This window comes from Lactuca serriola, chromosome 7, assembly GCF_051521515.1.
Source record: "Lactuca serriola cultivar US96UC23 chromosome 7, Lser_US96UC23_V15, whole genome shotgun sequence".
NCBI lineage: Eukaryota > Viridiplantae > Streptophyta > Magnoliopsida > Asterales > Asteraceae > Lactuca > Lactuca serriola.
Window position 1 is genome coordinate 101,741,691 of NC_136414.1, and position 13,829 is coordinate 101,755,519.

Genomic DNA, 13,829 nt, shown 5'->3' on the forward strand with positions numbered 1-13,829 from the left:
TCACTAAGCTTCGTGCTTACAGTTTACAGTTTTGTTTCAGGTACCTCTTCAGCGAAGGGGAAGGAGCCGGCACGGTAGCTGCACATGATGCACACACGTTGGATTTCCGCATTATATGATCTTCTGGGATTATACTCTGACATTGTTTCTATTTTTATAGTTTGGTTTTTCAGACATGAGATATTGGGTTACAAGTTATATGATTTCACGATGTTTTCTTACGAGTGTTTTATAAATCAATTAATTAAAATTAAAATTTTGGACTTGAAAATTTGGGTCGTTACATCATGAGTAGGGGTGCAAACGAGCCAAGCTACTCGCGAGCTACTCGAGATCGGATCGTTAAAAGCTCGACTCGAAACCGATTTTAAACGAGCCCGAGTCGAGCTCGAGCTTAATATTAAGCTTGTTTATTAAACGAGCTCGAGCTCAAGCCTATGTCACAAAGCTCGATTAGGCTCGCGAGCATAAACGAGCCTTTATATAATATTATTTATTGTTATATATATATATATATATATATATATATATATATATATATATATATATATATATTAGGGGAATTATGAATTTCGGGTATTAGTAAACGAGCTTTTTAACGAGCTCGATCCGAGCTTAAGTTTATTTAGGCACGCCTGATAAAAATGAGTCGAGCCCGAGCCCGAACCGAGCTTGTATAACTCTTTACGAGCTCGAGCCGAGCTCAGTAAAAGAAAGCTCGAATCGAGCCGAGCTCGAGCTCGAGCCTCATATAACTTAAACGAGCCCGAGCTGAGCCTGGCCAGGCTCGGGCTCGGCTCGGCTCGTTTGCACCCCTAATCATGAGCATAACCTACCATCTAGAAAGTGACAGATGGAATAGGAGAACGATTCAACCATTAGGGATTTTGCCGAAAAGGCATTATATTGAATTTGGTAAAGTTTGGGATACCCAATTGCCAACTAGTTAAGTCATTTACCGTCCGGACATTTGAAGTTGCTCCAGTCGAAAACCCTCATTTACCCATTGCACCTTTAATTAATTCTAATTAATCCCAATTAATTCAAGATTAATTCTGATTAATAATTAATCAATTATGACTATCTTTAATTAATTCATAATTAATTATTAACTATTTCTAATTAATATATTAATCACATAATATATTAATAAATCATTTATCTATCTCTTTTGGTTAATCCAAGTCATTTCTTGGTTATAAGGACAACCCAAAAATAACATAACTTTTATTCATCACCACTATAGCAATTTCAAATGGACCTTAGACACCTTAGTCCAAGAGTTCATGATTCACATATCTCTTAACTAGATTTTGTTTGTTTACTAAAAAAAAGGCCAATTTTATTAGCTTGTGGTTCGTGAGTTACAAATATGATTTCATTAAGAGTTTTTGTAGTTCGTGCTTCACATCTTGTGTGTTGTTTTTCGACTGGTCGTGCTTCAACCGCTATCTTCCTTGGATGATGTCTATTTGCTCGATCTCTTTTTATATTGTTAATTTGTAATTGATGTCGATATAAATTTCGCCAAAATTTAAAAGTCAATCTAATTGCTTATATATCCATATAAAATATTAAAAGACTTTACAGAAATAAAAATAATAATATTAGACCCATAATCTTGCATCCACTCAATGTTTTAATCAATGTTCTAAATAATGTGAGGTGTGAGCTTGGTGGCGATGTCAAAGTTAATTCATGACAAGCCTTGGAGAGTCATAATATTTTTCAAAACGTGACTATTTTATATATATTAAAAATGATAAATCATATAATTATTGAATTTTATAAAATATATTAAGTTTTCAGAAGTGTTATATTAATATTTAAAATAAAAAAGTTAACAAAAACTTAATTATTTTAGAACAAATCAGAAAAAAAGGACCCGCGCTTTGAAAAAAACAGCAGGCCATAACGTGGTAAGGCGCGTCTTGACACGTTATTTGGACGTCACGTTTAATAAACCCGTCTCGGACGTTTTTGTAACGGCTTGGTCACGGCTCGCTATTCGCTATGATATGTCTTGAGGCGAGTCACCACACTTCTTAGAACCGTGATTATAATTCATATTAATGATAAATAAAATTGTTATTTGTTTTATTTAAATAATATAATAGGTTTGTATAAAAATTGATTTGAATATGAAAAGGTATACGGCGATTGAGATCTGTGCAGTTTTTGACGAAGGAAAACAGGAGGGCTTTCTGTTGAAGATGTTGAAGGAAGGACCAAATCAAGCTAAAATTCCCCGGAAACGGATTAAGTTTCAAGAAGTCATGGAGAAGGAGGAAGAGGATGGAATCAGTGCGTTGCCTGATTGCTTGATTCTTGAAATCCTCTGTCGTTTACCCTCCACAAAAGATGCCATAAGAACAGGTACACTCTCCAAACGATGGGCAAATCTTTGGACTTGGGTACCGACTCTGCTTTTTAGACATTTTGATATTCCCCTGTCTCAATGTCTAAAAAACCCTAACTCAAGGTCCAATTTCCCTCTATTGGTGGAGAAAACCCTAACTCAATGTCGCCAGTTGAAGCTCAAGAAATTCCAAATGCATACCAAATATGATATTCGTTTTGAAGCGCAGTTCAACAATTGTATTCGTCATGCTGTAAGGTGTAACGTTGAAAAGCTTAGCTTGGAGTTTCTGTATACGAGAAGGGAAGCTGAGTTTCGGTTAGATCAGTTTTTTTTCGTCAATTCTTGTTTTACAGATTTGAGATTAGTAGGCTGCACGTTGAATCCAAGTGGGGCAGTTAGTTGGAAAAATCTTAAGAGTTTGTGTATTTCCACTAAGAATTTAGATGTAGACGTTATGGTAAATATATTATCTGGGAGTCCTCTTGTGGAAACTTTGGTGTTGAAAGATTGCTATGGTGATACGGGTCTGAATATTACTTCAGATGATGAATCTGAATCTGAAGCCCATATCATCGACATCAATGCTCCAAATAGTTCATCACTAAGTCAATGTCGCCAACTGCAGCTCAAGAAATTCACAGTGGTTTCCGATTTTGATAATGAGTTCCAATCGCAACTTAATAGTTGGATTCGTTATGCTATAAGATGTAACGTTAAAGAGATTGTTTTAATCTTATGGAATACGGGATTCGAATCTGAGTTAACCTTAGATCAAACTCTTGTCACCAATTCATGTTTAACTGAGCTGAGATTAGATGGGTGCATGGTTAATCCAATTGGGGCGATTAGTTGGAGAAGTCTTAGGAGTTTGTATATATCCTATCGGAGTTTAGATGAAGATTTGATTGAAAATATATTATCTGGGAGTCCTGTATTGGTAACTTTGGAGTTGAATGATTGCTATGGTCATAGGCGGCTTGATATTACTTCAAAGAGTGTTAAAAACTTGGTGTTATCTGGATTCAGTGATTTTTATGATGAATCTGTGGCCAATATCATTGAAATCAATGCTCCTAATATTTTATCACTAACAATCAAACATGTACTTTTGTCGAAGCTTTTGTTGGTAAATGTGTCTTCTTTAGTCAAAGCTAACTTAAATTATGTTTTTCCAAGTCCAAGGCATCACCCGACAATGACTAAGGAAGCAGAACAAGATACGCTTAAAGGGTTTATAATGAATCTTGGCCATGTCAAGGAGCTTCAAATTGGGTATTTATGTTCCGAGGTAAAATTTGTTTTAATTTTCCATTTTGGATAAAACTTTTTCAATAATATTTAATCACTTTTGTTGTCTTCTCACTTGGTAGGTTTTTTCTTCTTTGCAAGCTGGAGGTTTCATTTTTCCATCAAATGTGAAGCGACTGTGATTAACTGATTAATGATGCCTTGAGTTCATGTTTAGGCATTTAAGTTATCGTGAATTATTTATTTATTTTTCTTTTTGGTTTTGTAAAGTAGACTTTCTTCCATTGGGTTGTGGACTATTTCTTATGTCAGAATATTTCATTGGTTGACCGTTTCATATTATGGTGACATGGATTTTAATTGCATTAAACAAAAATTAGTTTTATTTTCTATTTTTATTTATTGAATTTTATTCTAAACCTGTGACAGATTATGATTCCTCAATATCCGATTCCTTTGACAGATTCCATTCCTTCCAAAAACAGCTACGAACCAAACGACCCCTCAGTTTCTTTAATGAAGGGTGTTGAGGTAGAAGACTACAGTAAGAAGCCCTTGGCCAAGAAATCGGAATTGAATAACACTTCTATCCAGAATAGCGATTTCGAATCCGATTCCAATGTTGTAAAAGGTGGGAATAAGACTGGTTCCAAGGTTGAAATAACTGATTTGCGGAATGGCAATGAAACTGCCCCTGGAATTACTGATTCCGATTCCAATGTAATATGTGAACCTCAACTTCAAGTCACGGAAAAGGACTCTATTTCCACTGGTACACATTCCGATTCCGTTGTTCTGCAGAATGGCAATGTGACTAATACTCTATTGGAATCAGACCTCCAATTCCTGGGAAAGGAATCTGGTTGTGTGTCAATGGCAAAAGAAAATGATGTGATGGATGGAAAGGATGCTACCAATTGGAATGTCTGATTACGTTAAGAAAATTGAGAATCATCTTACAAAGGACATCAAGCTCTCGTTCTTGACCCAGAGTGTGTATGGCAATAATTTCACACCCATTTGGATGAGCATGAAATACTCATGCATTAAATAATCAAACAATAGTTTCATATTATAATCATCGATAAGTATGCATAGTTTTAAATTGATCAGGTCAAAGAAATTTGAACATTTGTTATTAAAAATTGATTCACCCAAGACATTATCAGTGAGAAATTACAGAAACCAATAAACTCTAGCAGAATTTATGGTTCAAGGTCCAAAGAACCCCTGTTATCAAGCCAAGAACACCAATGAACTCTGAGGATTTTCATCAAACATCTTGTCTGCGTCACAATAAAATCTCCTGGTCTTGCACTATCATTGTTACAATCCATGAAATATCCATTGAATGGTTGGTTTAGTATATGAAAAAAACACCAGAACGATAAAAAAGAAAAACAAAAATGAAGTAAAACGAAAAGAACGCCATATTTGAAAGTTATTTAAAAAATTCAACATATAATCAAATTCAAAAAGATAGGTCGTGGACTGATCAAATTCAAAAGCTCAAATAAACGATATAAGAATTACGAAAGACAATAAAATAAAGATGTGAAATTCGTACTTCAGGGTTAGCAGTTTCAACATTTAAGAAGAATAATGTTAGGGTTAATAAGCATATCGAAAAACAATGAAAGGCCTCGTACAAAGTAATAAATGGAAAATCATATAATAATGGGATATAGTCCGGAAATACTTAGGCTCCGTTTGATACGCATCTTTCCAAATTCAAACAGATCTTTCTGGCTAAATGGACTGAAAAGACTGTTTGATTTACACAAAAAAAGAATCTTTCCCGCTAAGATATGTCTTTCCAGAAAGCCTCAAAATCATATCTTTCTGGCTAATATCTTTCTGGCTAATGGTCTGGAAAGACAATTATCCACTAAATCCTGCCTATTTCTTTTCTTTCTTGGATTATTATTTTTTTAAATAATTTTTTTTAACTTTATTTTTTATTGAATTATTACTTTTTAATGTATTATTTTATATTAAGAAATATTATTTTAATATATAATATTTATGTATTAATAAATATTATTTTATTGGATTATTAGTTTCTTTTAAATAATTCTTTTTTTTTTAAATTTCTTTTTTATGGATTAATTTTTCATTGGGTTATTATATATTCATAAATATTATTTATAATATATAATATTTATATATTAATAAATACAACTTTAATTCATTTTTATTGGTTTAATTCTTTTTTTGGACAACACCACCATCCTAATTTATTTTAAAAAAATCTCATCCATTCCATCACTATTGGACATAAACCGGGTCATTTTTCATCATTCAGCACAGTCAATCAGATGTACAATCACACAACATGGTTTTTTTCACACTTAGAAAACTTTCCCAAACAACACTTTACCAGACAACACTTTCCCAGACAGAAACTATCAAATGAGACCTTATATCCTTCCCAAATATACCAAATATACCGAACTGCCAAGTCGCCTGCCCCATATGTCTCGAAGTTGCCCACTTATATACTAAACTAGCACGAAGGCTCGAAAGGAATAGAAAGGCCGACGAAAAGTACAAAGTGACGTCGCAACAGTAGCAATTGTACATCCAAACCATGAGAATACAGCCTGTACGAGGATACGTGGCTAGCAGATCCTGACACAGCCATATGACAGTTGTGTAACGCCATACAAAGTAAAGAAAGTCCTACCTTCGAGTAAGGGTGAGCATCGGAACGGGGTATCCAGTACCAGTACCGGAATTGGAACCGCCGGTTCTAGAACCGGAACCACGTTAAGTGGTTTCGGTTTCAATTTTTTATTTTTCGGAAGCGCTACCCGTTGGGTACCCGTCGGAACCTGTAACATCCCAAAAACACAGTCTGAAAAATTCGTTAATTTAAAAATAAAAACCATAGTCGATAAACCTCATATAAAAATCATAAGCAATGTATCTCAAAATATTATAACAACTGTCAAGTATATCAGAGTATAAACATCCCAGGTTGAACAATTGGTGTGTGCACTGCAATCTTCCCGAGCTCCTCTTTTGAAAACTGAGTACCTTAAACCAAAACTGAAACCTATAATCACGAAGCTTAGTGACTCTCCCCAAACTACCACATACCATACAATAACATATAAAGCACATACTGGGCCTTGCCCACTGCATCGGACCGAAGTCCAGAAACTGCATCGGACTGAAGTCCGGAACTAACCAGGGCCTTGCCCTCTGCATTGGACCGAAGTCCGGAACTGCATCTGACCGAAGTTCGGAAACTAACCAGGGCCTTGCCCTCTGCATCGGACTGAAGTCCGGAAACTGCATCGGACCGAAGTCCGGAAACTGCATCAGACCGAAGTCCGGAACTAACTGCATCGGACCGAAGTCCGGAACTGACTGAACATAACATAGCATAAACATATCAACTAGCATGAACACGTATACTGCATACTGCATTGGACCAGGGTCTGGAACACATAACACAAAACATGCTTGAATCACAAAGACATCAAGCAATCTAACTACTGCATCGGACCGAGGTCCGGAACTACTGCTAACTAAACGGGCCGGCATTGTGGCCGTAGACCCGTTCCTACTGGAAGGAAACTCACCTCACACTGCTGAAGTCCTGCAGACTCAATCCCACACTGCTGAAGTCCCACAGACGCGACCCCAGCTGCTAGATGACAGATTCCCGATCTGTCAACATCAAAATAACACCCAATTAATAATTGGGTTCCACTACATAACTATAATTAAATAACTTGGATAATTACTACATTACCCTAATCTTGGCTTACCTAAGCCCAAGGTCCAATCCATAGGCCCAAAGTCAACTAGGGATCAAAGCCCAACAAATGGCCCAATTTTCCAAATTGGGCCAAACCTCTATATGGGCTTCCCTTAAGGCCCAATTGTCCAGTCCAGTCCAACATGCCTCATTCTAAGGGCCCAATATCATACAACCCTCTAGGCCCAAACTATGGCCCAATTTTCCAAATTGGGCCCAATCCTTCATATGGGCCTTACCCTAAAGCCTAACTAATTATTCTAGTCCATTTGATTATTCTTGGATGACCCATTAATAAACCAATTACCAAAGCTCAATCGCAAGGCCCAATTCCAAATCAAGTTTTTAATCTCTTTAGACCAAGGCTTGTAATCCTTTTTATATTTAATTGAAACAAACCATATTTTTTTAAGTATTTTCCATCACATTTAATCATGCATTAATATTTATTTAGTCGAATATTTAATCTATGAATATATATATATATATATATATATATATATATATATATATATATAAGCCTACCAATTTCCTTGAAGCCCATATGATTTAAAACTCAATTCATCAGCCTATTTATTTATTTCTGTTAAAGTTAAAGTCTAAACCCAAATCTTCAAGCCCAAAAATTAGATCTAACCTAAAGGTAAAAATCGGTCAAGGCATGTACCTCTTCTTCATCTCATGTAATCGAGAACAATCACCAATTCACCAGGGAGCTCCAGCCGAGGGTACTCCACCAGAACTGGTTTACAGATCGCTAGCAACTCCTTCTTCGACCTCCTCTGCCAATGAAATTCACCTGAGGCTTTACCAAACTCAGCCCTTTCCTTTCTCATCTAAACATCTCGGGAACTAGTCTTCAATCACGAAGTGTACATGATTCCTCAAACATATATACACGAGAATGAGAATAGACGAGAATGAGAATGCTATTGAATAAATTAAAACCTCAGATAGAGACATGCCTTGAAGTAGTGATTGGAAATCGCCTTCTTCAGCACATCGGAAGCCTTCTGAAACTTCACCGGAGATCCTTCACTCTTCCGACGGTAACTTCGACAACTGGCAGCAGCTCCGGTGATTGGCAACTCCATCCCCTTTCTCTCTTTCAATCCCAATCCCAATTTCGTCAAGTCTCTATTTCTATTTCGTCGTGCTTCTAACCAGGGGTCCGACGATGAGGAAGTCGGGGATGACACCCTTCTCACATCTGAGTTCTTCTTTCTCGCCCCTCATTTGAGCTCTCTACCTTTCTATCACCGCCAAATGCACACACCCCTCCTATCTATAGCTAGGGTTAAATTCATACATATAGTTGGCCGATGCAGGTGTAAGGTGTTGTAATCCAAACAAGAGGAGCACATCCCTACCCGCTATGTCGCGTACAGGGAACCGGAGATCAAATTTTCCATTAATGGGAGAAGTAGCCCCTGCATTTTAGTCACTTGGATAATATAACCCCTCAAACTTAGTTTCTATACAAAATAAGTTCGAATTTTACTAAACAGCCATCATCTTCTAAAATCTTTACAATTAACCCTCGAAACTAGTGTTTTCCTCAATTATTATTGACTTTAGGACTTCTATGCATTTATTTATTTATTTTATAAACGGGATGTTACAATTCTCCCCCAGTTAAATTAGATTTCATCCTCTAAATCTCTAACAGACCACTCATACTGAATCATTATAGATGAACCCCACGGTGGGTAACTTAGCATTACTCAGCAATCTGTTACGCTTATCATACATGAGATCCTCAAATACCATTACTGTTGGAGACTAAAAACTGTCTGAATCCCTGATCTGCCTGAAAACACTGAACTGCCTGAAACACTGACTGTCTGAAACATTGAACTATTTGAACAGTAAACTGCCCGACCACTAAATTGCCTGAAACACGGAACTGCCTGAAATACTGAACTGCCTAAAACACGGAACTGCCTGAAATACTGAACTGCCTGAAACACGGAACTGCCTGAAACACATGTTCCTACATGGCTGCTTTCCAACATCTATCGAGACCTTCCTAGTGTCAATTCATTCATCAGTCATCTGAAATACCGGTTTCTGGCCTGACTGCGGAGCCAAAGGACTCCCTACTTAGTCGCCTCACACAACTCCTAAACGAAATCCTTTTCTGAAAGTAACAGTTACTAGTTATCTTGTCACTGTGGCCCTAACAGCCTTCTGATCTAACTGATTGGTTCCAAGCGTTGAATCCTGACGTCACCAATTCCCAAGCTAAAGGTGATTGCTACATGACCATTGGTAACCTTATGTCATAAATGAATTTAAGTAGTCCACTGCTTCCTTGCTCTCATCTCTATAGTGGCGCTTCTACAATCTTATCACTGGCTTAACCAGGTCTAATCCGTCTGGGAAATTCTGAAATCCAATCTGTGGATTTCCATTTCCTCACTGTTACACCCGAACTGGTGGGTACTACTGTTCTTTCCGCATTCTAACAACGCACTCACGCTATCTACCAACCTAGTGAATGCTATGGCTACACCCACAGACTTACAACACTCTATCACTATCTGGCTGCTAGTGAACGCTACGGCTACACCCGCAGACTTACAACACTCTATCACTATCTGGCTGCTAGTGAATGCTACGGCTACACCGGTAGACTTACAACACTCTATTACTATCTGGCTGCTAGTGAACGCTACGGCTACACCCGCAGACTTACAACACTCTATCACTATTTGGCTACTAGTGAATGCTACGGCTACACCCGCAGACTTACAACACTCTGACACTATCTCATTCGTTGGTTACTGATCCGAACACATCCAACGTCGAGCATACACACAACCTAGCATCCAAAAATAAACCCATGTCCTGACTGGAATCCCCAAACTGGTTCCCTAAGGCTTGCTAGCAACATTCTGAGAACGCGATCTTCATAACCGCTCTTGCTTCGGAATCCTTGGTTGATTCTGTTGGGTTTTGAGCAATCTAACACTTCCTAAGTGTACATGCAACCCTAATAAACCTTGGATCTATGTTTGTCTAATACATGCAAAATAATAATTTTTCCAAGGTTCATAACCTATCTAACATAGCATGGGGAACTTTTAAACATAAAAGAGTTAGATGAGATTACATACCTTTTGATGAGATTGATTCTTTGGAGTTTGAGAGCCAAGCACCAATAATGTGAATGCCTTAAATGGAATCACAAGTCACCACAAACACTTGGAAAACTTTGAGAGAGTGTACACACACTTGTAATTTTTCGGCCACACACAAGCACACACACTAGTTCACTAGTTGCCATTTCATGCAATATAAGCATGCTTATATAGTGTGCATGGTTAGGGTGAAACTCTAATAACCCATGACCTTTCCTTTTCCTAGGATCCATGGGTTAAAAGCTCCATGGACTTCCATATAAGCCTAGCCCATTAACAAATGAGTATTAGCCCACACCATATAAAACCAATAGCCCACAATCTAATTACTTTTCCTTTTAATCTCTAAATTAATTCATAATTAATTTAAGACTAAGACTAACTAAATAACATGACTTCATATTAATATATTATAACTTATAATATATTAATAAACATATGTGTATAACTCTCATAAAATTATCCATAAATAGTTCGGGTGAAGTGCAACCCAAATGGACCATGCCGGGTCGGGTCAAGTATATACCAAATAAGTTATGGACTTAGACACCTTATCCAATAGACTCCCACTTGGATAAGTCTAATGACTGTATTTGCCTATATTACTTCAGGAACCAACCAGCAATCATAGCTCTCGAAAACTCTGTTGAACTATGAAGCGCCATTTTAAGACAAGTGATCACATAATCCTCTGTTCTCACGATATCAGCCGGACAAACACATGGAACTATGTCTTGCTTATTGTCTGGCAGTTGTTTCTCGATTTCCGATTTGTTTGACAAAGAACTTAACTGAACACATCAATTTAGTTTTGACCAGGCCCGGTACATGGGTCAACACAAAATCATCGAGGGGCCCAGATATCGCTTCTATTTCTAGAAGGAACAGATAAACTTCGACTCATATGCTTGTTCTACTACTTGTTGAATTGTACACAAATGCACGTTTTATAACATCAAGTTACTGATGCGTTTACGTGCAATCAATTCACAACCAACTCATAGGTAACAACTCATATCTCTAGGTTTGAAGACTTATATGATATTATCGTCTCACGATCACTCGAGATAAATTCCATGAAGTGATACAAGTGAGCGTGGGTTTATTCCAATACTCATAACTTATGAGTACTCATGAACGTTGTAGCAACCATTGCCATATCTAAACACTTTTAGCCATCTACAAACCCAATTCATACAATTTTGATTCATACCTACTTCCGACGTATGACCGACTGTGGAGGTTCGAATAAATTAATTATTCTGGAAGTCAAAACATGCAAAACTGAAACAATAGTAAATAATTGACAATGACAGTAACACTTTACTCATAAATAAATCACAAAATTTATTCATCATCAAACGTCGATTACATTTTACAAGTTTTAGGAAAACTATCTAATCTGTAAAACTAATATCATCCCTCAGCCCGATGCGCCTCGCATGCTGAAAATTCTTAACCCTCGTCAGTCCCTTCGTAAGGGGATCTGCAGGATTCTCATCCGACGATACCCTCTTTGCCACGAGGAGTCCTTCTTCAATCTTGTGTCTTATGAAGTGATATTTTCTGTCAATGTGTTGGGATCTGCCACGATCTCTTGGTTCCTTGGCTAAGGTAACCGCACTATTGCTGTCACAGAAAATCTCTATAGGCTCCTTAATAGCCGGTACAACTCCAAGGTCTCCGATGAAGTTCTTCAGCCATATCGCCTCCTTCGCTACTTCACTCGCTGCTATATACTCTGATTCACAAGTCGAATCAGCCACCGTCTCCTGCTTGGAACTCTTCCAAGAGATTGCCCCTCCATTTAAGGTAAAGACCCAGCCCGACTGAGAGCGGAAGTTATCGTTATCAGTCTGAAAACTAGCATCACTATACCCTAATACTCTCAAGTCATCACTCCCACCAAGGGTAAGGATCCAATCCTTAGTCCTCCGCAGGTACTTGAGAATGTTCTTTACCGCGGTCCAATGAGCCTTGCCAGGGTTCCCCTGATACATGCTGACCATGCTCAAAGCAAAGGCCACATCAGGGCGGGTATAAGTCATAGCATACATGATCGAGCCAACAGCGGAAGCATACGGTAATTGGCTCATCTCAGCTATCTCTGCCTCTATACTCGGACTCTGAGTCTTACTCAGTTTGGCATTGCTTTGGATCGGTAAATCTCCTTTCTTGGAATTCTGCATGTTGAACCTTTTCAACACCTTATCCAAGTAGATACTCTGACTAAGTCCAATTAGTCTTTTACTCCTTTCTCTTAATATCCTTATCCCTAGGATATAGGCAGCCTCCCCTAGGTCCTTCATAGCAAAGCACTTCCCAAGCCAGGACTTAACCTCCTGCAAGGTTGGGATGTCATTTCCTATAAGTAGTATGTCATCCACATACAGTACCAAGAAGCTAACTATACTCCCACTAGCTCTGACATACACGCAAGACTCATCTTCACTTCTCGAGAAGCCAAACTCTTTGACCTTCTCATCGAAACAAAGATTCCAGCTACGAGATGCTTGTTTTAATCCATAAATGGATTTCTCAAGCTTGCATACTCTATTAGGGTACTCTGCACTGACAAAACCCTCTGGCTGATTCATGTACACATCCTCAACCAACTTTCCATTAAGAAAAGCGGTTTTGACATCCATTTGCCATATTTCATAATCATGAAATGCAACAATGGCTAGCATAACCCTAATAGACTTAATCTTTGCTACCGGCGAGAAGGTTTCATCATAATCAATACCCTGAGTCTGAGTAAAACCCTTCGCAACCAGTCGAGCCTTATAAGTATGCACCTTTCCTTCCATGTCGGTCTTCTTCTTGAAGATCCATTTGCACCCGACTGTTTTACGGCCTGGTACATTGTCAACCAAGTTCCAAACTTGATTGTCATACATGGACTATATCTCGCTGTCCATAGCCTCCTTCCATTTAGCAGACTCCGGGCCTGCCATGGCTTCCTTAACACTGCTAGGTTCATCCAAATTTACCAGTGTACTATCACTGATAAATGTATCACCTTCCGTAGTAATATGAAAGCCATAATAAAACGAAGGTGTGTTCCTAACCCGTGTGGAACGCCTCGGAGGTACAGACTTGTCAGCTTGCTCAACAGGAGTTTCCTCCTCAGGTTGATTGCTAGTGTCTGAGGTTCCTTCACCAATTGCTTCTTGAATTTCTTCAAGATCAATTTGCCTCCCACTGTCTCCTTGGCTTATAAATTCTCTTTCATGAAAGACCCCTCTTCTTGCTACAAAGACCACATTCTCACTGGGTCTGTAGAAGAGGTAACCGAAGGATTTCT

General features: G+C 38.0%; 1 protein-coding gene across 1 annotated transcript; it reads left to right on the top strand.

The window, feature by feature from the left end:
* The first annotated feature begins 2,112 nt into the window (after nucleotides 1-2,112).
* Nucleotides 2,113-3,949, top strand: LOC145063237 (FBD-associated F-box protein At5g56370-like). Its single transcript, XM_079010823.1, has 2 exons — nucleotides 2,113-3,650; nucleotides 3,733-3,949. The coding sequence occupies exons 1-2, from the start codon at nucleotides 2,142-2,144 to the stop codon at nucleotides 3,790-3,792; spliced, it is 1,569 nt and encodes a 522-aa protein (XP_078866949.1). The 5' UTR covers nucleotides 2,113-2,141; the 3' UTR covers nucleotides 3,793-3,949.
* The last annotated feature ends 9,880 nt before the right edge of the window (nucleotides 3,950-13,829 follow it).